Consider the following 24,844-nt stretch of genomic DNA (forward strand, 5'->3'; position numbering starts at 1 on the left):
GTAACCTGTTTGAACCAACTGGTTGTCGAGATTGGATTCGACGTTGACTATGGACAGAGGCTGCCATGTCAAAAGGGGACATCGCACTTCTACCTTGCATGATGCCGCACTGAGTTCATGGCTGCGGCGCATTCTAATATACGCGAGCTGCTCGTTCCCTTGGACCTCGGCATATCATCAGTTCTCGGCTGGGGAAAAATACTGCGCCCGCGGATGCTGGGCGCGCTGGCGCTTTGCGACTGGCCGGTGAAGACTATCAATTTCTTTCCTTCCGCATGAGGTCGGTATATAGTGGCTGCAAGACGGGGCCCTGGACCTCACAAGGATCGGTCTAGGTCTATACGCGGTGGAGGGTGCGTCGCGAGGATTGGGCTCACCAGCCATGGCGCCCAAGGGATAGCGCGCAATGGAATCTTGACGAGCGGGATATTATTGATCGGTGGGTTCGAGAGGCGTCAGAACGTATGCCAAAGGTGAGGCCTGTCTTCCTTATAGCTAGGGATGCCAGTTGGGATTGGCGGGATCAAACTCCCTTCGAGGCACAATCTCGGGTTGGAAAATTGTTGCATGTGTTGAGATGTTTAGCGGACTGATCAATGTAGAACAAAGTCTATAGCTGTTCTAATGTGGTCCGCATAGCTCAAGCCTCCTTATTTCATTAATCCCTTGACACGATCTCTTTGTGGTACCTCTCCAAAATGGCGTCACGCACAGCCCATGGGATTACAATCTCAACGCTATCACGATGCCGGCCAAAATGGGTATCGCACATGTCGGGTTCCCTCATACCGTATTCCCTTTCATTATGTTGTACTCTCTGGTCTAGGGGTAACCATGTAGACTCTGCACTTCCAGGACGAGAACGAGGCTTAATCTTGCTAACAAGATCCTGTATCATGACTTTGAGAATGTCGCTGCAGCAGAGGATATGTTTCATGGACTTTTTAGTGGTTCTCTTAAGACAGTATCTGTGGGATGAACTTGCGGAAGACATATCCAGGGTTTTTTTTAAGAGGGGTGGTTTGGTACTGTAAACGAGTCTTCTATGATTTCCCGTGATCGTAAGATATGTGCCGAGAAATTCTTGCGCCGCTGTAATGGATTGCGAATAGTTGCGGAGCGTCTAAGGCCCTCGCCGGTTGATTTCAACAATTTCTTTCTATGCTTGAGATAAACTCAATTTTTTTTTGTATTGCCGGTGACCGTAACAACATTTGAACTGGCTGCGAAACAAAGGCCGGACAACTTAAATATCTCCAGAGACAAGATTATCGCAGAGTGTTTGACTAGGCTGGATGGCGAAGATAAGGAAGAAAGAATAGAGTGTAGGTACAACAGCAAAAAATATGTGTACATTCACGTCGAGGCTTTCTCCGACAGCAATGACGAGGCAATTGGGGTTGCCTGAATTAAATTTGCTTTTGCGCAAGATATTACACTCGTCGCTTTATATGCTCCCAATACACACAACTCATGACATGCGTGTCTCGTTCGTAGTAATAGCTAAGCAAGATAAATGCGCAGACGTCGCACCGACTATTGACGAACTACTCAAGAGGACAAATTTTCAAGGAGAGCCGCCGGGCCACCACTGATCAGGATTCTTTGATTATCCTGCCACTTTATCCAAGCTAGTCCTTGTAACAGACAATCGGCGAGATCGTCGAGTTTCTGCAAACGATCGCCGTCAGAATTTTCATCTTTGGTTGATTTCTTGGTTCGTTTTCCTTGCCAGCGCTGGAGATAGGATTTTGCCATGATGTCCGCCTGGCCAACTGGCTTTATCTCGCCTTGGATCAGCCACTTCCCAATGAGGTCAATCTTCTCTTTCTTATGTCTAGCCTTGGAGTTCTTGGACTTCGACGCCTTTTTATCATGGTCCAAAATACCTTCGCTCTCAGTCGTACTCTCAACCCAAAATGGTCCTACCCTTTTTGGTACAATCGGGATGATTTTACCCTTCCAATGACCGCAAGACTTCATCGTTTTTAGTGTCGAGTAAATCATGGCTTCGAGGGTGTTGACTCTCAAGGTCCATTCCTGGACCGCTGAACCGCCACCGCTTCTGAATCTCTGTCTCTCGATGAGGATATGAGTCGGCGATTTCTCCGTGCTCAAAAATAGATTCTGGACCAGATCAAGAGTCATATCAGACATTACGTCGGGGCTCCATGCATCTTCGTCCGTCTGTACGTCTCCCATCAAGCGTGTGAGATCAACGCGACTCCATGAATTGACTGTGACACCAAGTGGTGGTGTGCGTGGCCCAAGCCCGTCGCTCTTGAACTTGGACGATGTAGTAAGAAACGAAACTGCCAGATTGCGGATTCCCATGTCCACGGATAAGATGCGCTGTTCTGATGCTGGCATGCCACTTTCAACCGTCACACCAGAGACTGAGCTTTGAAGCCGCTGAGCCAAGCTCGCCTTGGTGCCAGACGAGGATACACCACATAATGTTGCTAAAGTCTTGAGCTCGGCCAGTTTCAAGGTCTGGGCCAGTTTGGCAGCTGAAAGCATGGTGGTGGACAACAAGGGATATTTAATGTTGGGTTTGATTTTTGGCCCATCTCATCTTGCTCAATTCTCACGGTGGATGGCTCTAGGCGACGATCCCTAGGCTCCCAGGGAGAAGATGCGTGTAAGTCATGGTCAACACGGTTGTCAATACAAAAGGCGCTCTGCCAAATAGCGCGATTGTTTAAGCTGAGGTTGACGCGTCGAGCCTGGCGTCCTAATAATGAATGGATTCATAATTAAAAACAAGCCCCCCCTCCTCCCCCCACCCAAAAAATAGATCCTCGCAAGCATTTCATGCACGAGCTTCCCCGTAGGTTAGCGATCTACAGGCCTCGGCAATCGCCGTCAAGGTCAGTCTCAGCACTCAAATCTCATCTCATCTAAGATTTGGAATCATGGCTCCCGAGAGCCCGGGCCAGGCGCCGGCGCACCGAGGTGCTTACAAAACTTTTGGACCTTGACAGAAGCACTAATCGGCGATGATTCAGCACCCGCACCATTCCGCAAACATTGGTGGTTGTATTCGTATACTGGATTGAGCCAACGAGAAGTCAGTCTCCAGACTAGGCAATTGTCGAAAAAAAGCCCATCTTCCGCATTGTCGATTCCTAAGCCATCCTCCCGCGATACCCTTCGCATAAGACGTCATACGCCTTGCCCCACTACTGTACATATACAGCTCCCCTCCCTGAACCCCTCCGTCCATCCCTCTCTGCGAGGCTGTATATAATAGACGTCTGTCCATATGCAAGCATTTGTAGTATTTGGCCGCACTGCAGTAGCCAGCACTTGTAGATCCAGAACGGCCGCGCAGCGTATCTCCTCCATCTCTCGACAGTTCTCCTCGACATCTCACATCATGGCTCCGATATCCAAGGAGACCGACTACCTTGTCATCGGCGGCGGAAGTGGTGGCCTTGCGTCGGCGCGCAAGGCTGCCGGCCAGTTTGGCACCAGGGCCATGATCATAGAAGGCAGCCGCCTGGGTGGCACTTGTGTCAACGTAGGGTAAGCACGCATGGCTCTGTCTGCGCCGGATTCGTTGTGTCTCGCCTCTAACATATGCTTCCCTCCCTCCAGCTGTGTGCCGAAAAAGGTCACCTTCAACGCCGCCCTCATCGCAGAAACGATACACGAGTCCAAAGCATACGGCTTCTCCGTGGAGGAGACGAAGCCTTTCGATTTCACCTCTTTCAAGAACAAGCGGGATGCCTTCATCAAGCGCCTCAACGGCATTTACGAGAGGAACTTGAAGAACGACAAGGTCGAATATGTCGCTGGCTGGGCCAAGCTTTTGAGCAAAAACGAGGTCGAAGTCACCCTCAACGACGGCACCAAGGAGACTGTGCGCGCAAAGAAGATTCTGATCGCTGCCGGCGGCTACCCGACACATGCGCCAGCCAACGTTCCCGGCTCAGAGCTCGGTACCAACAGCGACGGTTTCTTTGATATCGACACCCTACCAAAGAAGGTCGCCCTCGTCGGTGCTGGCTATATCGCTGTCGAGTTTGCCGGCATGTTCAACGCCCTGGGAGTGGAGACTCACCTTTTCATCCGCCACAAGACTTTCTTGCGAACATTCGACCCCATGATCCAAGAGGGTGTGACGAACGAATACGAGCGCCTCGGTATCAAGCTCCACAAGGAATCCTCACAAAGCAAGGTCGAGAAGGACTCCGATGGCAAGCTCACCATTCACTACAAGGACGCCAACGGAGAGGGTAAGCTCGAGGGTCTGGACCACCTGATCTGGGCCATCGGCCGAACGCCCGCCACCAAGGATCTTGGCCTGGACAAGGCAGGCGTCAAGCAGGACGAGAAAGGCCACATCGTCGCCGACGACTACCAGAACACGAATGTCGAAAACATCTATGCCTTGGGTGACGTCTGCGGCAAGGCCGAGCTGACGCCCGTCGCCATCGCCGCCGGTCGTCGTCTTGCCGAACGTCTGTTTGGTCCCGAGCAATACCGTACCGCACGCCTCGACTACAGCAACATCCCCTCGGTGGTCTTCTCTCACCCCGAAGTCGGCTCCATCGGTCTGACCGAGCCCCAGGCCGAGGAGCAATACGGCAAGGAGAACCTCAAGGTCTACAGCACCAGCTTTACTGCCATGTATTACACCTTGATGGAGCCCGAAGACAAGCCCCCCACCAAATACAAGCTGATCTGTGCCGGCCCCGAGGAGAAGGTGGTAGGACTTCACATCATGGGGCTTGGATCTGGCGAGATGCTGCAGGGTTTCGGCGTTGCCATGAAGATGGGCGCTACGAAGAAGGACTTCGACTCTTGCGTAGCCATTCACCCTACGAGCGCCGAGGAGCTGGTTACCCTGAAATAGACAGCTTGATTTTTTTTTATAGATTTTTTTTTTAAATTAAAATCTCTTTTCAAAGAAGTTATACAAGATTTCAAGGACAGAGAGGAGGTTCTTTGTAAATTAATACAAGAAACGCCATCGATTCATCTCGCCAGTATTAGCCAATGCAACCAGGTCCACCGACTGTTACTACTGTTGTCGCTGTGTCAAAATAAAGCTAGGTAGTGACCCGTCTGCTCAATCCTTTGGAACTCCGTATACGGTTCAGCCGAGAAGTATTCACAATGCTGACTGCAAAAGCCACCGAGTAGTGGGACACCGAACAACGTGAAACGAAGTGGTAACAAGTGCATGAATCATCAAATCGTTCTGGGCTTAGCAATAGCACAGGTAACTCTGGGAGTATTATGCCATCTACTCTGCCCACTCTCTGTACGTAAGTTGAACCATCTCGGCCAAGAAAGGTACCATCGTCATTAGTCGTACCAGTCGACATCATACCGGCCCTCCTCCCTCTGCGTACTCACAAACTCCTCACTCGCCAAGCCTCTCAACCACCGCCTCTGGAGGTCAGACGCGTCCTTGTGCCAGTCACAGGCATAGTCGCACCTGGGCACCTCGGCCTCCCCAAAGTATCTGCAGATCAGAGCATGCCGGCACGCATTCGTGCTCTCGCAGTACTCTGCCAGCTTCTGCAAGCTCCGCGCGCGCGCCTGGAAGTTGCTCGCGTTGCCGCTCTGCTGGCCGTCGCGGATGACGAGACTCGAGACCCGGTCCCGGTCCTCGCGGCTGTAGTACAGGAAGCAGTACGCGGCATTGCCGTCGCGGCCCGCCCGCCCGGCCTCCTGGTAGTACCCCTCGAGCGACTTGGGCAGGCGCCAGTGGACCACGAACCGCACGTTCAGCTTGTCGATGCCCATGCCGAAGGCCGTGGTGGCCACGATGATGTCGTAGCCCGGCGCGTTGCCGACCCACCTCGCCAGCGTCTGCTCCTTGACTTCCTTGGACAGTTTGGCGTGGAAGGGCTGCGCCCCTAGGCCCTCCGAGCGGAGGGCCGCGGCGAGGCTCTCGCACTCGTCGCGGGAGATGGTGTAGATAATCCCCGGCACGTTGTCTACGCGCTCGCCTGCCCCGAGCTCGGACTTGCGCGGCTCGCCGGCCCGGCGCGTGTATACGCCCCTGATCCATCTCAGGAAGTCTTCGAGGCGCTGGTCGTCCTGGTCTGACGTGAAGCGGATTTCGAGATGAAGATTTGGACGGTACGCCGTCATGGTGAAGGTCTTGAGACGGTCCGATTTCTCGTCCAGGCCAAGAGTTGATAGTACGTCGTGGCGTACCTGTGTGTTGGCTGTCGCGGTGAGGCACATGATGGGCACGTCTGGAAAGGACTCGCGAAACCAGCAGAGGCGCTTGAAGTCCTTGCGGAAATCGTGGCCCCATTCCGAGATGCAATGTGCCTCGTCGATGGCAATACGAGCAAGCTCCCTCTGCTCGTGGACTATCTTTAGACGGTCTCGGAAACGGTCCAGGGCGCAGAGTTCAGGGGTCACGTAAAGAAGTCTCGTCAGGGGGTGACCAGTCTGCAGATCCTTATAGATGCGATCCTTTTCTGATAGAGGCGTGTTGCTATTCAGTGAGCTGGCGTTGATACCGGCGACCCGTAAAGCTTCTACCTGATTCATCATCAGACTCAGCAGTGGTGAGATGACGATGGTAACTAGTGCAGTTGATCAGAGCTAAAACATAAAAACAAAAGACGGATGAGGACCGCCTACTGCCTTGATCCACTACTGCTGGGAGTTGAAAGCACAAACTCTTGCCAAATGAAGTGGCTGCTTGCACAAAAACATCATTTCCATCAAGAGAAGCTTGTATGATTTCTTTTTGCTGAGGTCTAAAACCGGGCTTGTTGAACTGGCGCCTCAAGGTGAAATCCAGGTCCGGGAGGACATATGAGTTAGTCCTCTTCAGTGGAGGCATCTCTTCAAGATCATGTAGTGGCTCCGGGATTCCTTGGGGAACAGGTAGGCCGTACGTATGTATTGATTGTCCGATCTGCAAAGCACAAATATATTGACTCACGAGCCTTGGGTTCAATTGTTGGTGTTCGGCCAAGGAAAGGTATCAGGCAACGTTGGCAGATCTAGTGACGAGTTGCCAGCATGGAGACTTCAGGTGCAGTGAAAAAATAAAATAAAAGTAAAATATTTATTCGTGCAACGCAATACGGAAACGTTCCAATGAACGGCCCCAACAAGATCCTCAATCTCCTGTGATTTTGATTTTGTTCCGGGGGTGGCATTGATCATGGCTGGGGATGCAACATTAACATTGCTCTGAATTCGTATGTAGCTAATGGATTAGAACGCTGTGAGGGTGTCGTGAAAATGAAATAAGTCCTGGGATATGGTAGACTGGATTTAGATTGTATGTCGTTCTTGTGGCGACTGTTGTAAGACTGGCTGAGCAAAGCTAATAACACCAAGCCCAGCAGGATGGTTGGTACAGAATCCGGTACCTACAAGTACATATCGTAGATGGCAATCTGCCATGGAAGTCGAGTTGTGCAGTTGGTTAGTGTAACCTTAAAAAGATGTGGGTTGAAGTCGAACAGAAAAAGCACATGACGTTGAGTTTTGTCAGGACCATTAAGCAAAGAGTTAAGGCTATCGCCACATGTGATCACGCCCCCACCATGACAGTTTGTGTATCCATCTAGGTTAGAGCTTTCAACACTGTTGATAAACGCTGCAGCGCCGGCTGGAGGTTTATCAACACAGACCGTTTCAGTTGCCTGGAATACTTGAGGCTGCGTCCCGATGGCGAATGCACCACATATCAGCTCTCGGCAAGGCAAAAAAAAAAAAAAAAAAAAGTCGCCTGATAGACAGTGAGTGGACGGTGCCCAGGTGCCTTGCAGGTGGGCCAGCATAAAGAGAAGATGCGCTAGACTGAATCAGCTGTGGCGGTCCTTTTGGAGGACAAGGATGGCTTGTACTGGTCGTAGCGGACAGCATCACACCCTGTCAGGAACAAGACGCGATTCGACTAGACTGACCTTAGAGAAAAGCAAGAAGAGTGCATTGGAGCCAACTATGTCATGACAGCATGCAAACCAACCACAACCTGCAGGTATGATGCACGTCCGCCATTTGACGGGAATTGCTAAGGTAATCAATCAGGAGTCCTGACAACGAATCGCCATCACCTTTGCAGACTGCACTGAAGCTATTTCCAGCCACACAAGACACTGAACCCTGGTTCAGCGTTGCATTGGTAGTGGGGTTTTTTTCCCACAGTACATCGTACTCAAGCCTGTCTGTCACCCACAGACTCGCACAGCTCGGCGCCTCAAGGCCACAGGGCCACAGAGCCACAAAGAAGGTACGGAGGTAAGGTCAAAGGGCCTGTCTTTTGTATACAACAGGCGACCCTCCCGCCTGGGCACCCGCCCAAGTCTCAGGCCCAAGTCGTCCAAGTGCAAGTCCACGTCCAAGCCCAATCCTAGGCTCAAGCCTAAATTGCGCCGACCCCCTTTCACTTGAAGCTTGGTTTGAGCCTGCACTGCTGAATCGAATCCAATCCCATTCAATCCAATCGAATCAAAAGAGCCGAACGGTTGCATGTCCACCGTCTATCCAGTCTTGCAGTTGGTCTGGGGTCTCCCACAACTGCAGTGCAACTAGGGATACGGCTATGACTATGACTACGACCACCACTAACTACGGCCACGACCACGACTACGACTAGAGAGTCGTGCTAGTAGTAAGTTGGTAGTACATGGGCGACTGGGGTACCGGTTCGCATCTTCCCACGGCCGACCCATTGTTTGGTCCATCCTTGGACGTACAACATCTTCGATCTTTGGCTGTCGTTTGGTCTCAACCTCTACAGTGCCATCGTACATTACATTACACAGACGATTCACATTTCACCACCGGCTTTGCCATCTATATGTCCCGTGACCAATGGCTATACCTTTCACTTGACGGTCCAATTACGTTTCGAATCAGATCGGCGCAGCTACGAGAAGAGTGGCCAAGACATCCGTGACATATATCTGGGCAATCTGCCTTAACTCCTACAGCACTTGCCCTCTATTGGCATTGAAACCTGAAACACCACACGACCTGCACTCGGAGCGTCTTCCCTTCACGCAATCGCACATCGAAACACCCGCAACCCATATTTCAGCAGCTGCGACCATCGTCTTTGTTCCCTCTATATTCCAAACGTCCCGCTATCCATTGACGACAACTTCTGCCATGACGACCCCCATTGCCCTGCCGAATCTCCAGCATCCTCAGACCCAATTGTCCTGAATCCACCTGCATAGTCGCTTGCGAACCATTGACAAGCAACTACCCTGACTGAAACCGGGGATCGCCTTCACCCTTCCCTTGTTCCGTGTCAGAACCACACCTCGAACCATTCGCTACCATCGTATAGACACAACGACATAGGGGGCCGCCAGTACATAAAGCCGGCGCCCGCCATGTCTGGTTCGTACGGTATGGCCTCCATGATGCCCTTGGGCGCGAATGGTGCCACCGTCATCCCGTCACAGTCTTCCTCCTCACGAGGGCTGCCTACCAATCCAGCTCAAGGATTGCGACGACTACAGACGTCCTTGTCCAACATGCCTCCACCTCCTCCGATCCCCGAGATGTTCAGGCAGTCCTCGAGCTCGAATTTGTCGGCTTCCGCGCCAATGTCGGCGAACCAAGTCATTGCTCTTGCCCGCGAGGCCATGAGGAGCGCTATACGTGAAAACGAGTCGCAAGCAGCTGAAGCAAGTGGAGTGAGCACCGAGCTGAAACCGGGCGTTACGATCGACCTGAGCCGGAGGAACATCCAAGAGCTGCCCGACGAGGTTGTTGACATTATAAAGAACGAATTGGAGCGGTACGTGACCCTGCGATTCGCAATTCCCGAGGGGCAATCGCTGACATGATTTTGCTCACCTTCAGGCTTGCATTATCACACAATAAACTCGCGTCCTTTCCTACAAGATTTTCTGAGTGTACCTCCTTGCGTTATCTGAACGTGAGGAACAATCACATGAAAGAGTTCCCATTGCCGGTAAATATCGCCTCGCCACTTTGCCCCTGAACGTTATCCTCTAACGCTTTGTTCGCAGTTGTGCGACCTCAGATCGTTGGAAATCCTGGATCTTGGCAGGAATAAGATCAAAATTTTGCCACCAGACATCGCGAAGTTGGCGTCACTTAAAGTACTTGCTGTTCAGAAAAATCGGATAGAGGAACTTCCTCTCTGTTTAGGTGATATGGTTTCATTGCAGGTGCTGAAGCTTGACGGAAACGCTATCAAGTTCCCTCCACGTGACGTCTTGCAGGTCCAGGCCAGCAGTCCCCCGAACGAGGGCTTCCTGAAAGAAAGCGAGGTAACGGAAGTGACTGTAACAGCACATATCAAGAAATTCTTGAAGCATAAGATCGCGGAAAAAGCTGAAGCCGAGAAGACAAATGATTTGGAGAATGGCAACGGCGACGATGGGAGTGAAGGCATTGAAACACCACGGTTTCCTTTGAAGAGAGTGGTTAGTGGCCGGTTTCCCATCAAAGTAAATGGTGTAGACGCGCCAGACCTTCGATCGCCCAATGTACCGCGAGCACCACCGATACCATCTCGATCACATGCTCGTGGTCTATCCCAACAGAACACGGCAGTTCGCAAACCCGGTGTGATGCCCTTGACCATTGGCAATCCGAATGAACGTCTACGGTCGAACAGCGAGACTCTACTGCAAGCATCACGGGGAGATCGTTCTGCGGAACGCCCGAGACGTTTATTATCAAAACGGACAAACGAGCTGAGCACTCTCGATGAAACGCAAGCGAACAACAGGTTCAGCCATTATCGGGGACTCAGCCACGGTTCGTCCATGACAGGCAATGTGCAGCCCAACATGGGGTCTGTCAACAGCCCGAATAGTCCTGCAGAACCGTTACTGCACCGCCCCAATTATGTCCGTCGGCTATCGGTCTTGCCCGAGCAGCGGCGAGAATCAAAAGTGGTGGATCCCATCCTTGAATCTGCGAAGGGCATTTTATATGCCATATTCCAGATTCATCCTATGATACAATTATTCACAAGACTGACAAACGATGGCACAGCTAAGCGCTCGAGTCTGGAAATTGTCTTCTTTAATACTAATATGCACGTCGAAGAACTGGAGCAGGAGATTCTCAAACATGAATCATCGGACCAGGGCAATCAAGGACCTCGAGAGAACGAAAACGTGCAGAGAGCAGTTCTGACCTTGGTCAATGCTTACGGGCACATCTGCTCAATACTCCTTAATAATATGGAAACCATTGTCAGCAACGGAGACCCTCGATACATTCGCACGCTTATGCTGTGCTTGTACAACAGCATTATGGAGCTTCGAGTTACGGCCAACCAAGCTTTAATGGGTATGCCGGGTTTCAGTGCACCATCTCGCCCAGCACGAAAACTAGGCCCTGGAGGGACTCTGAAGCCTCATTCACGCGACAGTTCGGCTACTCCGACGATTGACCGACCCAGTCCTATAAGTGCCAGATACCGAACCCACAGTCACAATCCGAGCAACCTCCGTGTAGCAACCGACGTACCGATGCCATACCTGAACGGTACCGGGCGTACCGCCACCATTACTTCTGCCACGCCACGCTCTGGGGAGTCGTTCGCATCAAGCGACGGCAGTCGATATGGACCTGACGTGTCGAACGAGGAACGACATTTTGAGAAGATTTTCTTATCTTTATCAAAATCGACAGAGCTACTCATGCGCACACTTCCAATTTTCAATCAGCAATTCAACAACGGCTTGCGGGAGGCCAAGGCTCAAAGAATGCCGGTACATGTCGTACAGTGCTGGAGGGATCTGATCAACAGATGTAGCCACGCGATCCAACAGACTGATATCCTGAAAGGCCGACTGTCCGCCATCAAATTCAAAGAGCCTGGAATCAGAACAGATCCGGCATTTTGGGCGCTTTGCAAGAGTTTCGTGGATGCTTGGGCGGAGTTCGGAAGACAGCTTAGAGGGGCCATGGATATTGTGCCCCTCTCCTTGGATATCAAGGCACGGCTACGACCGGTGCAGCTCAATGTCAAGGAAACAACACAACTCATCTGCGCCTCTCCGTGGTCTGGCATTTTCAACCACGCAGGGCAGTACCTCGACGGGAATTATTTTTCGCCAGGCCATTACGCAAATAATTCTAATTTCAGCCAAACGCAACTTCCTGTGACGCCACAGAGTGCTGCCCTGGGACCAGCTGTGCAAGCTACCGTACCATCAACGCCCCAGAGTGCATCGTTCGCCCAGGCATTCTCGGGGAATGTGTTTGAGAGGGCGGATGCGTTGATTTCCATGGGCGGTCTTTCCATGTCCCGAACTGGAACCATGAGCAGTGCCAACCATAGCTCCTTCAACTCGATTTCCTCAATGACTTCAGCTCAGGATGACCGTGGTCCCGAGTCAATGTTAAGTCCTCATAATGGCATGGGCTCGATATCTTACCGTCGTAACGGCGGAGGCAAGCCCGCGTTTTAGGCAATCAGCGTGTTTGTGTCGTGGATTGACACAGTTGCTTTCCTTTTTCCTGCGGATTTCATTTTGGTCATCCGCCTAGAGACCAGGTTTCCCCGTCTTGGGCAAAGAAATCAATTCAGGGTACTAGCTATAAATATCAGCGCCAAGCTGTGCCATCACATCAGAAACAGCCATTTTTTGCTATTGAGGCGGCTAGGGTGGGATCTTTCCATCCGCATACTGTTCAGTTGGATATGCCATATGTCACCGTAACAGTTTTGGACATTGGGACGAGAGCTGTTGAATGTTGCATTTGAAGATCATCCTTAGCAGGTTACAGCATTTTCGGGGCGTTGTTTTTTTCCCGCATGCACTGGGGGCAATTTTGATGTACACAACTAGAGCGTATAATGTTTGACTAGCAAGGTGTGTTACTGGTGGTATATCGCCGGTTTTTTTGTATTCCACCACAAGGGGCAGCCTACTGTGTAGCGCGGCCATGTATACAATCCAACGGGCCACAAATCTTGACTAGAAAGTTTCCAAAGTGCAATGCAGCTCTTCTATTCCTTTGTCATGTGAGCAGGACCTCTTGCAGCTATGTTACAAACATAGCCTGTCGGCCGTGAATTATTTGCTCGACCCATGGGCGTTCCCCTCCAATCATGTTGAGCCACCCCGCATGTGAAACCCTCCAGAATATCGATTTAGACGTCCAAGAGGCTCCCAATACAATATCGCAGCACTTAACCATCCGAATTTCGAAAAGGCACCATTTATAACTACCGCTTACCAGAGGAGGTTCTACTACCCTCAACCCAGCGGACCCGGTTACACCCGACTCGACTATGGCTTCCGCCGGCGCATCAGCTGCTTCGGCACCGGTGGTTGAGGTGGGAACCATGTCAGCCAGCACCGACGCCGCCGAAGCAGGCCCATCCGGCGGGACGGCGGCTCCGCCGTCGAGCAGCGGCACCACCTCCCACCACAGCCACCTCCTCCCCAGCCCGTCCTTCTCCTCGCGCTCCCACGCGGGAGGAGGCAGCGGCGGCGCGCAGTCCCAGCTCAGCCCGCGCGCCCCGACGACGGCGCCCACGTCCGTGACGCACCACCACCACGACAACCAGAACGCGCTGCTGCTGCTGCACCCCAACCTCCCCAGCCCGTCCAGCCCCCAGCAGACCGCCCAGGCCCGCGCCGCCCTCGTCGGCACCATCAGCAACTTGCTCGACTCGGAGCTGCAGAGCAGGGCGGAGCTGCTGCATCAGAACGCGCGCGCCCTGGAGGGGCAGGAGAGGGATGTCGCCAAGGTGTGTGATATTTCTCTCATCTTCTTCCTTCTTTCCTACTTCTCTTTTCCTCCCCCAACGCCGTTGTTCCTTGCTTTCGTGCACGCGCAATTTGTCAAGTCACATACCGCCTTGCGAGGCAAGGGGAGGAGAGCCGAACCGTGGTGGGCTGGTTTTGCTTCGAATTTAAATTTTCTCTTATTTCTTTCGTCTATTAAAAAAAAAAAACCCCCTAATCTCTGTTCCAGGCGACGGAGGCGCTGAGGAAGGAGAACGACAAGCTCCTCAAGGTGGTCAGGGAGGGCAGCAGGAAGGTGCTCGAGACGGGCAACGTGCAGAACTGGGCCGAGGTCCTCGAGCGGGACTTCCTCGTGCTCGAGGACACCATGAGGCGCGTCAGGAGGGGCCCCTGCAGCGACCCCGACTGCAGCGGCTGCTCGTCCGGGACCGGGAGCTGGAGCGGCTCGCGCACGCCCAGCCGGCGGGGCAGCTTTGGCGACGCGGATGGTCCCGATGGGCCGGGGCCGCCGGGCAGAGGCACGGACAAAGGCAAAGGCAAAATGGTCGAGGAGGTGGTCGTGCCAGGTCTGCGCGGTGCGGACGGGGAGATGGACATTGATGAGGTGGCGGCGCAGAGGGAGTCGAGCGGGCGGCAAGACGGCTCGTTTGCGACGGTGAATAACGCCATAGTGGCCAGTATCAGTGAGGCCATGGCGGCCAGTATTGGTGACATGGAGGAGCCCTCGTGTATCGAGCCGCGGCAGGAACTAGAGACGGGACCGGAGGGACTTTCAGAAATGGTAGTCGACGTCGACCAGGGAGAGGACAGGCCGGGGGCTGTCGAGTCTGTCGAGAGGGTCGTGACAGACTCGACAGAGATGGACGTGGACGACCGGTCAAGAATTCCGGTCGTGGTCCCCAACACCTTGGACGAAAGGGAAATACAAGCACTTGAGGCCATCGGTCTTTCGCCAGAGTTGAACTCATCGCATTCAACAGATCAGCGGATAACAGACGTCGATGCAGATGGGATTCCCGTCAATGAGGACAAGATGGATATCGACGCATCGGATGGCACTGTCAATAAATAGGCCGAGCTGCACCGCTGGGCTACATAGTAATGAGATGAACACGGGGTTGGATGCGGACGAGAGTACGATTGAGGCTCTGGTGACCTTCAGACATGAATAGGCCATGATCACATCTGCAAGTCAGACACGACTATGTTTCTGCTACGGCTTCTTGTCTTGGGAACACATCCAATAGGAATTATTCTGATGTGCAACTATATGTATACTATATACTTTGAACTTTCTGCGTTTCTGTTTTTAGACACTAAATACATGCGACTACGGGATGCCGTGCCCCTTTTTTGCATGAAACTACCAAGAAGATCGAGCAAGAAGAAGACCTGCTCATAGCAGACCGGGGAGCATGACGTATCGCTTCTTCTTGTACTTGTCGCCAAACTCCTTGCGATAGGCCCTCTCCTTGCCCTTGCCCCAGCTGAACATGTACATGGAGCCGATGGAGATGAACAGGGCAATCGACGGGCTTCTGCTGACGAGGATGACACCGATCCAGGCGATGACCTCGAACATGTAGTTGGGGCAGGTGACCAGTTCGAACCCGTAGCCCTTGGGGATGACCCTCTCGGTACCGCCGGGGCTTCGCAAGCTGGACAGGTAGCTATGCACGGAGAAGTTGCCGATCTCGCCAAAGAAGAACAAGGCCAAGCCGAGCAGGTCGATGGACAGGTTCTCGGCCTTGGCGGCTGGGCTGAAGGGCGCATAGACCTCGAGCGCGGCCAGGAAACCGGCGACGGCCCAGTAGAAGAAGGAGTTGCGGAAGACGTTCCAGACGGGCATGGTGGAGGCGGAGAACTTGTGCACGAAGGCGGTCTCGTACTCGCGCTTGAGGAAGTGGAGCATGACGAGGGCAAAGGTGAGCTGCTGGCTGATGCTGAGGGGGCCGTCGAAGGCGTTGGGCTCGTAGGGCACGAGGGCCTTGACGTACGGGTAGGCGGCCGGGTACAGGTGCTTCCGCAGGCCCATGAAGATGGGGTGGAAGAGCAGAGGGCCGAAGTACTCGATGAGGAAGACGGTGCGCCAGGCGAGCTGAGGGCCGAGGTCCTTGACGAGCAGCTCCGAGTGGCCGAGGGAGGAGAGCGCGGCCTTGCGGTCCTTCAAGGTCTTCTTGGTGGTGGGATCGTACAGGCCGACTCGGTTGTGGTCCGAGAAGCCGACTTTGCGGGCGATTGCAACCTTGACATCTTCGACGTTGGCGCCGGACGGGAGCTCGAGGGAGGACGGGAGACGCTTCACGGGGTGCGCGGGAGCTGCAATGAGATGCCGTGGTTAGATCTGGTTCCTGCTCAAATAGAAGGATCAATTGAGCTAAGGTTCTTACAGCGCTGGGTCAGGTTCAGGGTTGTGTCCGCCATCTTGTCGCAGCGATTGTTTGTCAGGGCCCTGGGTCCTGACAAATTCAAAGAGTGCTTGAGGTGGTTGATGATTCCCGGGGTGGAAGTCTCAAAAAACAAACCGGGGTTGACCTACGCCTTAAAGTGTCTGTCCGGTCGGTAGGTTTACCTAGCCAACAATTGGGGGTGGAGCCCTGGCAGAAGTGGACTCTGGAGGCAATCGTCATTGCAGAAAATCCAAGGTTAGAAGACCTACCTCAGGTACGGTACGGAATCTTGCTTGCCGCTTGTTCATGTCTCCCGAATTTTGTTATGTTCTTGTTGAGGCGAGTGACGTTAATGAATATTTCCACCGTATTGGGGGTATGCATTGGGTATGTTGGAGCTCCGTACGGTAACGGCAGCGAAGCGAACTGAACAGGCGTCTCATCTTTCATCTTTGTGTCTCATGCTTCCAATTACACTTCGTCATTTGACTTTGCAGCCCCTCCGCTCAGTATCCCATCACAAATACAAAACTCAACGGTTCATTCTTTCACTTGTTTGAGCCGTCGTGTTCTAATTGCCTGTCGCCCACACAGTGCGACATGTGTCTGATCTTAGTGAGCAGGCTCTCCTGCAACGAGCATCATTTCCTACAAGAATTACACAAATCGAGTCTGTTTACTTCGCTGTGGATCCCTTACGACATCTCTAGTACTGGCCGCAGGATAGTCACCAGTTTTGGTACTAGGAGTTTCAAATGTCAGAGTGCTTTATAGGCTGCAAGTATAGGGTTTCTATAGCTGCTCTCGTAAGCACTCATCGTCACATAGTTCCCTGGTCGTGCTGCATGTTTCCGGTTCCCATTGCAACATCTTTCGCCCTTTCCGTCAAGAGTATCCTGTCTCCCCTCAAGCGGAACCAGACCCACATGAGGAATGGCTACTTGAAGCTCTCCTGCAAAATAGTGTTGGTCAATAGTGATATTAACCCTAACGAGATATGTTAACATGTCTTTATCCGTAAAGAGCCTATAGCTTAAGTGGCTACGCGCGAGGAGCCGTGGAGGAGGCGGCCCTAGAAGTGCTATAGTCTCTGCGAGGCGCGCTCGGCTACGGTAGGTCTGATGTTCTACGTCGTATCTAGTGAACAAATTTGTATGTGAGAAGTCCAAGGCGAGGAAGTGACGCTGAAGGATAAAGGCAAGGACCGGAACTGGGAGCTTCCTTTACTGGATTACGTGCGATAAAACCCAGAGCGCTCTCCCACAGCGGAGGATGCACAAGACATAGATGTTTTCCATCTGGCCCTTAGAACTCGAATGAATCTAACAGTTCCCTGACAGCACGGCGACCAGCATGGTTGACTGAGTATTTGGAAATCCACTGGTACATATTTAACTCGTCACCCAGCTCTGTGCCCATCGATTTGGAGTCGATATAGAGCTCAAGTGCTACGTGCCGACGATAAATTAAATAGTAATTGGCTGAGATGAAATGGCGAGTATTTCCCTGGAATGGTCAGATGGTCCATACCTCAAATCACGTGTAAGCCATACTGATGAGCTGGCTCCAAACCCAAGTTTACCAACAATCTGATAAGGCTCTCTAAGGACCTCGCCATCTGATTTGGCTAATATCGCGATCCGAGATAGTCTGGGGAGAGCTCTTCATCAATCTTCACGTCTGTAGGTAGGCGCGGGAAACCCACGTTAGAGAATGCAGGAGGCTTCCACGTTCGGCCAGGCCACGGCAATTGTTGAATAAGCGAGGCATTTGGCTTGAATTCTATAGAGAAGAAAATAAGAAGGGAAAAAAGGGGAGAGATACTGTAATGATCAATCGAAACAATATGTGGCTGGAAAGAGTGTTGTACTGGTAAGTGTGAAGAAGTCAAGCCGCAACCAGAGCGCTACATACCAAATGAACCAGACCGGAATGTAGCGCTGGGTCCGCTTAGCGCCTTGTATACGCCCGCGCCCGACAATTGACTTGTTTGATATACCAACATCGAGACTGCTGTGCATAATGACTAATCCTCAAAATTAGGGTTCTTTCGCGTATACACTCATCGAAATAAAAAACTAGCTATATGCTTTAATAAATTGGCGGGTATCGCCATCTGTATGTGATTGCTAACATCTCGCTATGACTCCTGATGGCACCACAGCAGACGCTCCACGGGTCGAATAGATTGTTTGAAAATTATACAAGCACAGAAGTCACGTTACGCCCTCCCGCTCCAAATGGTGGCTTACGACCACATTTTACGCCTTACAGGACTACAATTGACACGGATAGATATAAGTGCAACATGATGTATAAAATTAAAGGACCCTGAAGAAAGAAAGCCACGGTGGCCTAGCTATGATTATGAACGCTAGCCAATATATATATGGTTAAGAAGTTTTATAACACCGAACAATGTGCAGTGTCTAAGCTCCTCACATACCTGTTTCTGGTCGAGTTGGTCAAACGAATCCCCCCGTCGGTAGCTCTCATCATGACCGTCAATCCAGGATTATGTTATGGTTCCAGTCTCGTCAGAGAAGTCGATGGTATAGTATAGGGTTTTATCGTTGGGTGTTTGATGCGCATCGCTGGCCGCAAATATTCTATTGGGGCAGCATAAATCATTGATGCTTCCGTCACACATAGCGAGGAAGTCTATGAGCAGGACTTGGAAGGCTGAAAATCGACGCCGTGAGTACTACATCACCAAGAGAGCCGTTGTTGTTTACTGATCACGTTTTCCCCGGTCTGTCCCCCATAATCTACAAGACCGAAGGCGGGTGTATAGCGAATAGGCTTTGGGACGATATCATGAAGGAGCTCTATCTTGTACAAGTTGAAAACATCATTAAAGGGCTTGGCAAGGAATGGTGTGAATGAGCTAGGGATAACAAGATGACTCAGATTGATACTGACTCTTGAGTGGATAAATCAGGTCGCTCAGACTGGACTTTGATAATTCTGGTTTTGGCCCGGGCGTGGCTCTAGAGAAAATGGAAACTGTATCCTCTACCCGACAGAAATATCCTCCTAGTCTAGCACTATATGAAGCTGGATACCCTTCCACAATTCTTTAATAACAAAACTAGCTATGCGTGTCATTGTATTTAATGCATTGTCGAGTAGCTAATCCTTTCATGTATCCACGTTGATGCTGATAATAAAGCCATTGAACGGCATGCAAGGATATGAATTCGTCCGGATGAAATCTTATGCAGAAAGCTGGGTCGCTAACGGTTGGGCGTTAGGCCCAAATAAAGCTTATTGTAGCTGTATAATCTGGCTTCCCAGCAGTGCTACGTTTCGCCACCTCGTTAGGTGTGTTGACAACCCAGTTTTAGTGTTATACTATCGACGAATCACAACCAAGCAGTAACTGATCTGCATGCTCCTTCACGTTAGATCAGTCAACTGCTTGCTCTATTCAGACAACCAATAGCATCAACGGCTGCAACAAGGCTTTTAACCCATTCCTGCCAGCCTGCACAGCCTGCCCTGCTTCTTCCCTCTCAGCAGAAGTTAGATCTAGCCGTCTTTTGAGCTGATATCTTTCTTCATTCAGCAGTAAACACACGCAACTGACATGTCAGCCATTGAAACCTCAGTTCCACTGCAGATTACTGCATATGCCATGACCCTTTATGTGAGGGCCAGCTCGTATGATTGCATATTGCCTGCTAGCTGTCGCTACATATCCTGCTACTTGGTAGTGACCGCCTCCTGCTGCACTCTGAGGAAATACCCGGGACCCTTGGTCGCCAAACTCACCCAAGCTCATGCCAGATACTATGCTGCACGAAGAAGGCTGCACCTGGAGGCAGTATCTACCAGCACTTTCGGTTCCCGGGTGGCGACACTAAAGCCACCGCCATATGCGGCATGTCCTTCTACCTGTCACGAACTCCACAATACAACGACAGAGTTGCTACCAAGAGACGGGTCGTCCTTTTGAAACGGTAATATATCAAGGGGGGCCTACAGCTAACCCGACTGCCATCTTCTCCAAGCTTGCATCAACGAGTCGGTGTGCATGTCGCCGCCAATCTCTACCACGCTGTGGCGCCAACAGAACCCGGAGGCCGCCAATGTCCAACCTCTTGTGGTGGACGGGCATAAAATCCTCCGTGCGACCTAGGTTGGTATCAACACATACGCGATCAATCGCAACGCAGAACACTTCGCAGATCGCAACACATTCAAGCCTGAACGCTGGCTAGCTTCCCCCTCAAGTAGTGTTGAGGCTAAAAGCATGCGCGACGCCTTTACTCCCTCCTCCGAGATAAGGCTATGGCGTACTTGAAGATCAGTCTTGTTGTGGCGAAAGCATAGTGGTATTTTGACTTCTCAACAGCATCTGGAGAGCCAGGTTAGGTTGGACTGGACAGGGGAACGCCAGCGGCCCGATGAAACGCGCGGATGTTATCACCAACTAATGCTTTTCTGTCCCCCTTTGAGTATAGCCTTGAGAATGGGACGTACAGGTATTCTATAGAGCGGGAGGACTGTGCTTGCATGCTGACCTAGAACAAGTTAGTCGAGTATTGACCAGCTGGGTGTGTGCTTCATTGCACGTCGACCAAACAGTGGACATTTATAGGTTAGACTAAGGTTAGACCAAATTGACCGTAACTAAACTTAGTCTAGCTTACAATAGCTTATTAACCTTAGCTTGTGAGCTGATGCCCGCCATCAACTCAAACTCCACGCCTCGGCTCTTTGAATGCAACTCTCCAATGGAACCTAGACTGGACTAACCTAGATGTGTATGACACGTTCATGCGTAGCATTGCCGCATAGCTACTCTGCAACCAAGAGAAGAGAAAGCAAAGCAAAGCAAGGTAAAGGAAAATAAATCCCTCTTCACGCTGTCCATGTCGTAGCAGGCCACAGACCATGCCGCCGCCAAACACCCCAGAGGAGGGCGTTTTGCCGTCCAGCGCAACCGCCGGCACATCGCCGCCCCGGACCGATGGAGCAACCACGCCGCCCGCCGTGGACCTGCGCTTGCTCGACTACGAGACCGCCGTCGACGAGAATCTGATTTGCCCTATATGTCGCGTCGCATTCGTCCAGCCCGTCATCACCAATTGCGACCACGTCTTCTGCCACCGATGCCTCGTGCAGGCCCACGCCCTGAGCCCCGTGTGCCCCATCGACCGCCTGCCCCTCAAGCTGGCCGCCGACACTCGCTCAGCGCCCAAGATCGTACACAACCAGCTCGGCAGCCTACAAGTCCGCTGTCCCAACCATGTACGTGGCTGCCAGCTTGTCGTGGCGCGAAGTCTAGTCGAGAATCATGTCACCAGGTATTGTGACCAAACACCGGTACCCTGTCCGCACCCGAAGTGCTGCGGCACCGTCGTGCGGAAAGATGTCGGCAAGGGCTGCCTGCACTACCATGTCCAGTGCGAATACTGCCAAGAATCCATGCAGAAGGCCGACCTCGAGGAGCATCAAGATTCCGAGTGTCCGGACCGCGAGACGGAATGCGAGCTCTGTGCCACCATCTTCTTGAGGAACAAGGAAGAGGACCACACTAAGGCATGTCCCGAGGTCGAGACTGGCTGCAAATATGCCCCTTTTGGATGTGCCCACAAGATGCCGCGCAAGTTGCTCGAGGCGCATGGAGAGACTTGCGAATACCGCGTCGTGGGCCCTGTTGGCGGACAACTTGCCGAGCTCCGGGCAGAGCTTAGTGCTCTCCAGGAGAAAGATCGCCTGAAAGACAGGAGAATCAAGTTCCTCGAGAACAAGGGGTTCACAATGTCCCCCCGAGCGCGCCAGAGGCCATGTCGGATATCAACATTTCAGAGGCCAACAACGGTACTGACTTGGCACCGTACGAATCACGAGACCAATACTTCTTGTCATTGTTTGAGACCATGGAATCAAAAGTAGAGCGCGTGTCATCGGCCCTGCAAGAGGTCGAGGGCCGACAGTCCATGATGCTCATCAACGAAACACTGCAGATCAAGGATCAGCTCACAGAGATCCGAAGCACCTTGGGCGTCCTGGGGATGCATGTGAGGTGGCTTATGAACTTTAGGCTACAAGAGCGTGGCCGGGTCATGGCGGGCTCGTCCACCATGTCTAGTTCGAACCCGGGGAACCGAGAGCCCAGCAGTGCTTCCACTCTGCCGCTCCCACGGCGATTGAGCGATACGCTGAGAGAGAACCCTCCACGACTATGATACGCCCCTGGACACGGAAACAAAACAAAATAAAACAAAACAAAAAGAAATCACGAAATGTTACGATTTGAGACGATAGACGCATTACAAGAGCTTCACGGCATCAGGGAAGAGGTTAGATGAGGATCAACATTGGAAGCATTATTGAAATGGCGTTAGCACAGGCCACTGGTAGTTGTTACACCGATAGTACATCGGTTTTTTTATTCTCGGTTTCATGATGGCACACCATCATCATGCGCTGATGGAGACTCGAGTCGTTTCTAGAAAATTATCTATCGGCCGGCCAGTGAAGTTGGTGGTTTTAGACAACAAACCAAGGGCATATATATTGATCGCTCTTCGCCGGTAGCCTTACATAACTAACAAGCTCCGCAACATGTTACCCCACACCTTTCATGATTTTGTAGTGGCACATGCGAAATGAGAAGTAGCATGGGTTGTCATTTTCTATACGAACAAATTCCACCCACGTATACTGCTATGCGTCTCGCTGTGCGTCTGGTAGCTCTTATCGAGCTAACCTAGTCCTTTCTAAGCTTTCCAGTTTTATAGTCGAAATTCCTGTCTCTTTGACCGTATGATCAATGCGGCTCTCGTTACCTCTCAGTCAAAAGAAAAGATAATCTGTGGGTACGGATCTCCTCTTGTACGCGTCCTTCCTCTTTCTTCAACATCGTGGCTGTGTACGCCGTCCTCGCTTTTTGCACTATTATTGCTCTCTTCGCCGTTCTCACTGAGCGGGAAGGTCTTGTCGAGTGGCGAGGTGGTGCCAGATGGTCTATCGTCGCCGAAAGGGTAGTTTCCACCGCATCTCTTGTCCTCAGAGCTACGCCCTTGGCAGTCTTCCGGCTTTTCCCTCTTGCTGTCATGAGCTATCAGGTGGTTAGTCAGTATTCTGGTCCAATTGGCGAGTCGGTGCAAGTTGCCTCCAGTATTGGGCGGCTTCGGAGGAAGGAGGAAAGTGCAAATAGCCTCCGACGTGTCTTGCCAGTCCTGCCTGACCGTTTCCCAAACCCTGGTGACGAGCTCGCGATTGGTGTAATACTCGTGGATCACACATACCACCCTCCCGGAACAGGACCCCAGCATCGTGGCGGCGACTAATCTCCAGCCTGGGATCTGCAGGGCGTAGACTGTGGCGAGAACACAGGAGTTGCAGAACGGCGGCGAGCCCAGAGGGCCGAAGACCGCTCCGGAGGCAATGGTCGCGACGATCCAAATGGCTATCTCGACGGACCAACGCAGGGCAATCCGACCGATGAACCAGCTCACGATGCCGTTGAGGCAGATTGCCTCCCAGTGCTGAGGCCGGAGGGCTCCTAGGATCCCTGTTATGAAAGTGTGCACGAGAAGGTGCGAGGAGTCTGGGAAAGCGGTGACGATCAGCACATCTGCGATAATTACGATAACTGCCAGGATGTCGTCCAACTAACTGGCGTCGAACTTGGGCGTGTCGACAGCCGGCGGCTCGGGTTATATGCCTGGATAGGCACTCTGTTCATGGTGAGAATTGGCCATTGCGTACGGTTGTGTTCTTTAGTGTTGCTTATTGGTGTGGAGTAAGAAGAAGGTGCAATCATTAAGTGGTCTGTTGAGTGACAGTGGAAGGTCACGGTTTCGTGAAATGGCCCAATAATGCAAACCGTCCTATTCACCACCCTGTATTGTAGAAGGACCGCACCTGATTTAATCACACACTGACGGGAACTTTTTCATTGCTTCGGGTCGGCATTCTCGTCTCCAGATACTCTAGTCATATGTTTTAGAAAATGGAAACTATTTGGTGACTGCCCTGTGAGGGAGGTTATCCCCATTCTATAGGGATAACAAAGATACGATCAACATTTCCCACACCCAGATCCCTAGCCTGATATTAGGTTTACTGTTTGAACGCGTCCCTTTATCCTTTGTGTAGGTACTTGCCAGTATTTCTCTTCCTTGTCTTCATCCTCTCCCTCTGATACATTACTCCGTGCTGGTGATGGCATACATCCAGCAAAGAGCTCCCCCAACTAGGTCTTCAAAAAGCTTTCTGGTCAGCTCCTGAAATTCCCAGACCAGGTGGGGCACATTGTGAGAAGAAGTGACTAACCTAAGGGGCATATCTTTAGTGCAGTGCTTCAGTCTCAACAGCTCCACTAAGAAATGGGTGGCAACGGTCTCACTAACGTCCGCCCTGTTACAGAATTTCGCAGTGTATACTACGTCTACTGATAGGTCTAGTCAATACTTACGCTAGAAATCCGGGGTCTGCACCATGAAGGACCAGAATCTTAGCGTGGCGATAGGTGCTCACGGCAAACAGCTAGATGAAGAGGTGTCGCCAGACCAAATTTTGGGGAAGATTCTTAATTATGAACAAAGCTGTCGAGTTACTGATCTGCTACACTACGAATGATTATTCCAAGCGTTCCCAACTATATTTTAAACGTGAGGTCGAAGGTGGATACGAGCCAATAGTAGTGACAGGGACACTTTTAATTTGCGAAAGTCAACCAGCTGGGTTGTCAGCCGGACTGGTATTGCGCCTTACACTATAAAACCGCAGCAGGAACCCTATAGA

General features: G+C 51.8%; 8 protein-coding genes across 8 annotated transcripts; 4 read left to right on the forward strand and 4 right to left on the reverse strand.

The window, feature by feature from the left end:
• Nucleotides 1-1,383: 1,383 nt before the first annotated feature.
• BKA67DRAFT_580409 (mitochondrial resolvase Ydc2) lies at nucleotides 1,384-2,750 on the reverse strand. The gene has a single exon (XM_046103853.1). The coding sequence runs from the start codon at nucleotides 2,518-2,520 to the stop codon at nucleotides 1,552-1,554; it is 969 nt and encodes a 322-aa protein (XP_045953241.1). The 5' UTR covers nucleotides 2,521-2,750; the 3' UTR covers nucleotides 1,384-1,551.
• A 629-nt stretch (nucleotides 2,751-3,379) lies between these two features.
• On the forward strand, nucleotides 3,380-4,861 carry BKA67DRAFT_540223 (glutathione reductase; the record flags this gene model as incomplete). The annotated part of the gene is made up of 2 exons (XM_046100741.1): nucleotides 3,380-3,528; nucleotides 3,601-4,861. The coding sequence occupies 2 exons, from the start codon at nucleotides 3,380-3,382 to the stop codon at nucleotides 4,859-4,861; spliced, it is 1,410 nt and encodes a 469-aa protein (XP_045953242.1).
• A 455-nt stretch (nucleotides 4,862-5,316) lies between these two features.
• Nucleotides 5,317-6,820, reverse strand: BKA67DRAFT_525458 (P-loop containing nucleoside triphosphate hydrolase protein; the record flags this gene model as incomplete). Its single annotated transcript, XM_046098668.1, has 2 exons — nucleotides 5,317-6,557; nucleotides 6,616-6,820. The coding sequence occupies 2 exons, from the start codon at nucleotides 6,818-6,820 to the stop codon at nucleotides 5,317-5,319; spliced, it is 1,446 nt and encodes a 481-aa protein (XP_045953243.1).
• Nucleotides 6,821-9,365: 2,545 nt separating this feature from the next.
• BKA67DRAFT_524525 (RAM signaling pathway protein-domain-containing protein) lies at nucleotides 9,366-12,404 on the forward strand (the record flags this gene model as incomplete). Its single annotated transcript, XM_046098580.1, has 3 exons — nucleotides 9,366-9,745; nucleotides 9,811-9,922; nucleotides 9,981-12,404. 3 exons carry the CDS (start codon nucleotides 9,366-9,368, stop codon nucleotides 12,402-12,404), a joined length of 2,916 nt encoding a protein of 971 aa, XP_045953244.1.
• Nucleotides 12,405-13,047: 643 nt separating this feature from the next.
• Nucleotides 13,048-14,950, forward strand: BKA67DRAFT_580417 (uncharacterized protein). The gene is made up of 2 exons (XM_046103854.1): nucleotides 13,048-13,693; nucleotides 13,921-14,950. Exons 1-2 carry the CDS (start codon nucleotides 13,232-13,234, stop codon nucleotides 14,761-14,763), a joined length of 1,305 nt encoding a protein of 434 aa, XP_045953245.1. The 5' UTR covers nucleotides 13,048-13,231; the 3' UTR covers nucleotides 14,764-14,950.
• A 137-nt stretch (nucleotides 14,951-15,087) lies between these two features.
• On the reverse strand, nucleotides 15,088-16,115 carry BKA67DRAFT_540227 (3-oxo-5-alpha-steroid 4-dehydrogenase-domain-containing protein; the record flags this gene model as incomplete). Its single annotated transcript, XM_046100742.1, has 2 exons — nucleotides 15,088-16,010; nucleotides 16,082-16,115. 2 exons carry the CDS (start codon nucleotides 16,113-16,115, stop codon nucleotides 15,088-15,090), a joined length of 957 nt encoding a protein of 318 aa, XP_045953246.1.
• A 4,865-nt stretch (nucleotides 16,116-20,980) lies between these two features.
• BKA67DRAFT_663133 (uncharacterized protein) lies at nucleotides 20,981-22,278 on the forward strand (the record flags this gene model as incomplete). The annotated part of the gene is made up of 2 exons (XM_046108126.1): nucleotides 20,981-21,878; nucleotides 21,941-22,278. 2 exons carry the CDS (start codon nucleotides 20,981-20,983, stop codon nucleotides 22,276-22,278), a joined length of 1,236 nt encoding a protein of 411 aa, XP_045953247.1.
• A 606-nt stretch (nucleotides 22,279-22,884) lies between these two features.
• Nucleotides 22,885-23,861, reverse strand: BKA67DRAFT_540229 (uncharacterized protein; the record flags this gene model as incomplete). The annotated part of the gene is made up of 2 exons (XM_046100743.1): nucleotides 22,885-23,690; nucleotides 23,807-23,861. The coding sequence occupies 2 exons, from the start codon at nucleotides 23,859-23,861 to the stop codon at nucleotides 22,885-22,887; spliced, it is 861 nt and encodes a 286-aa protein (XP_045953248.1).
• Between the last annotated feature and the right edge of the window lie 983 nt (nucleotides 23,862-24,844).

The sequence above is a fragment of the Truncatella angustata genome (assembly GCF_020726525.1).
Source record: "Truncatella angustata strain MPI-SDFR-AT-0073 chromosome Unknown BKA67scaffold_9, whole genome shotgun sequence".
NCBI classification, from domain to species: Eukaryota; Fungi; Ascomycota; class Sordariomycetes; order Amphisphaeriales; family Sporocadaceae; genus Truncatella; species Truncatella angustata.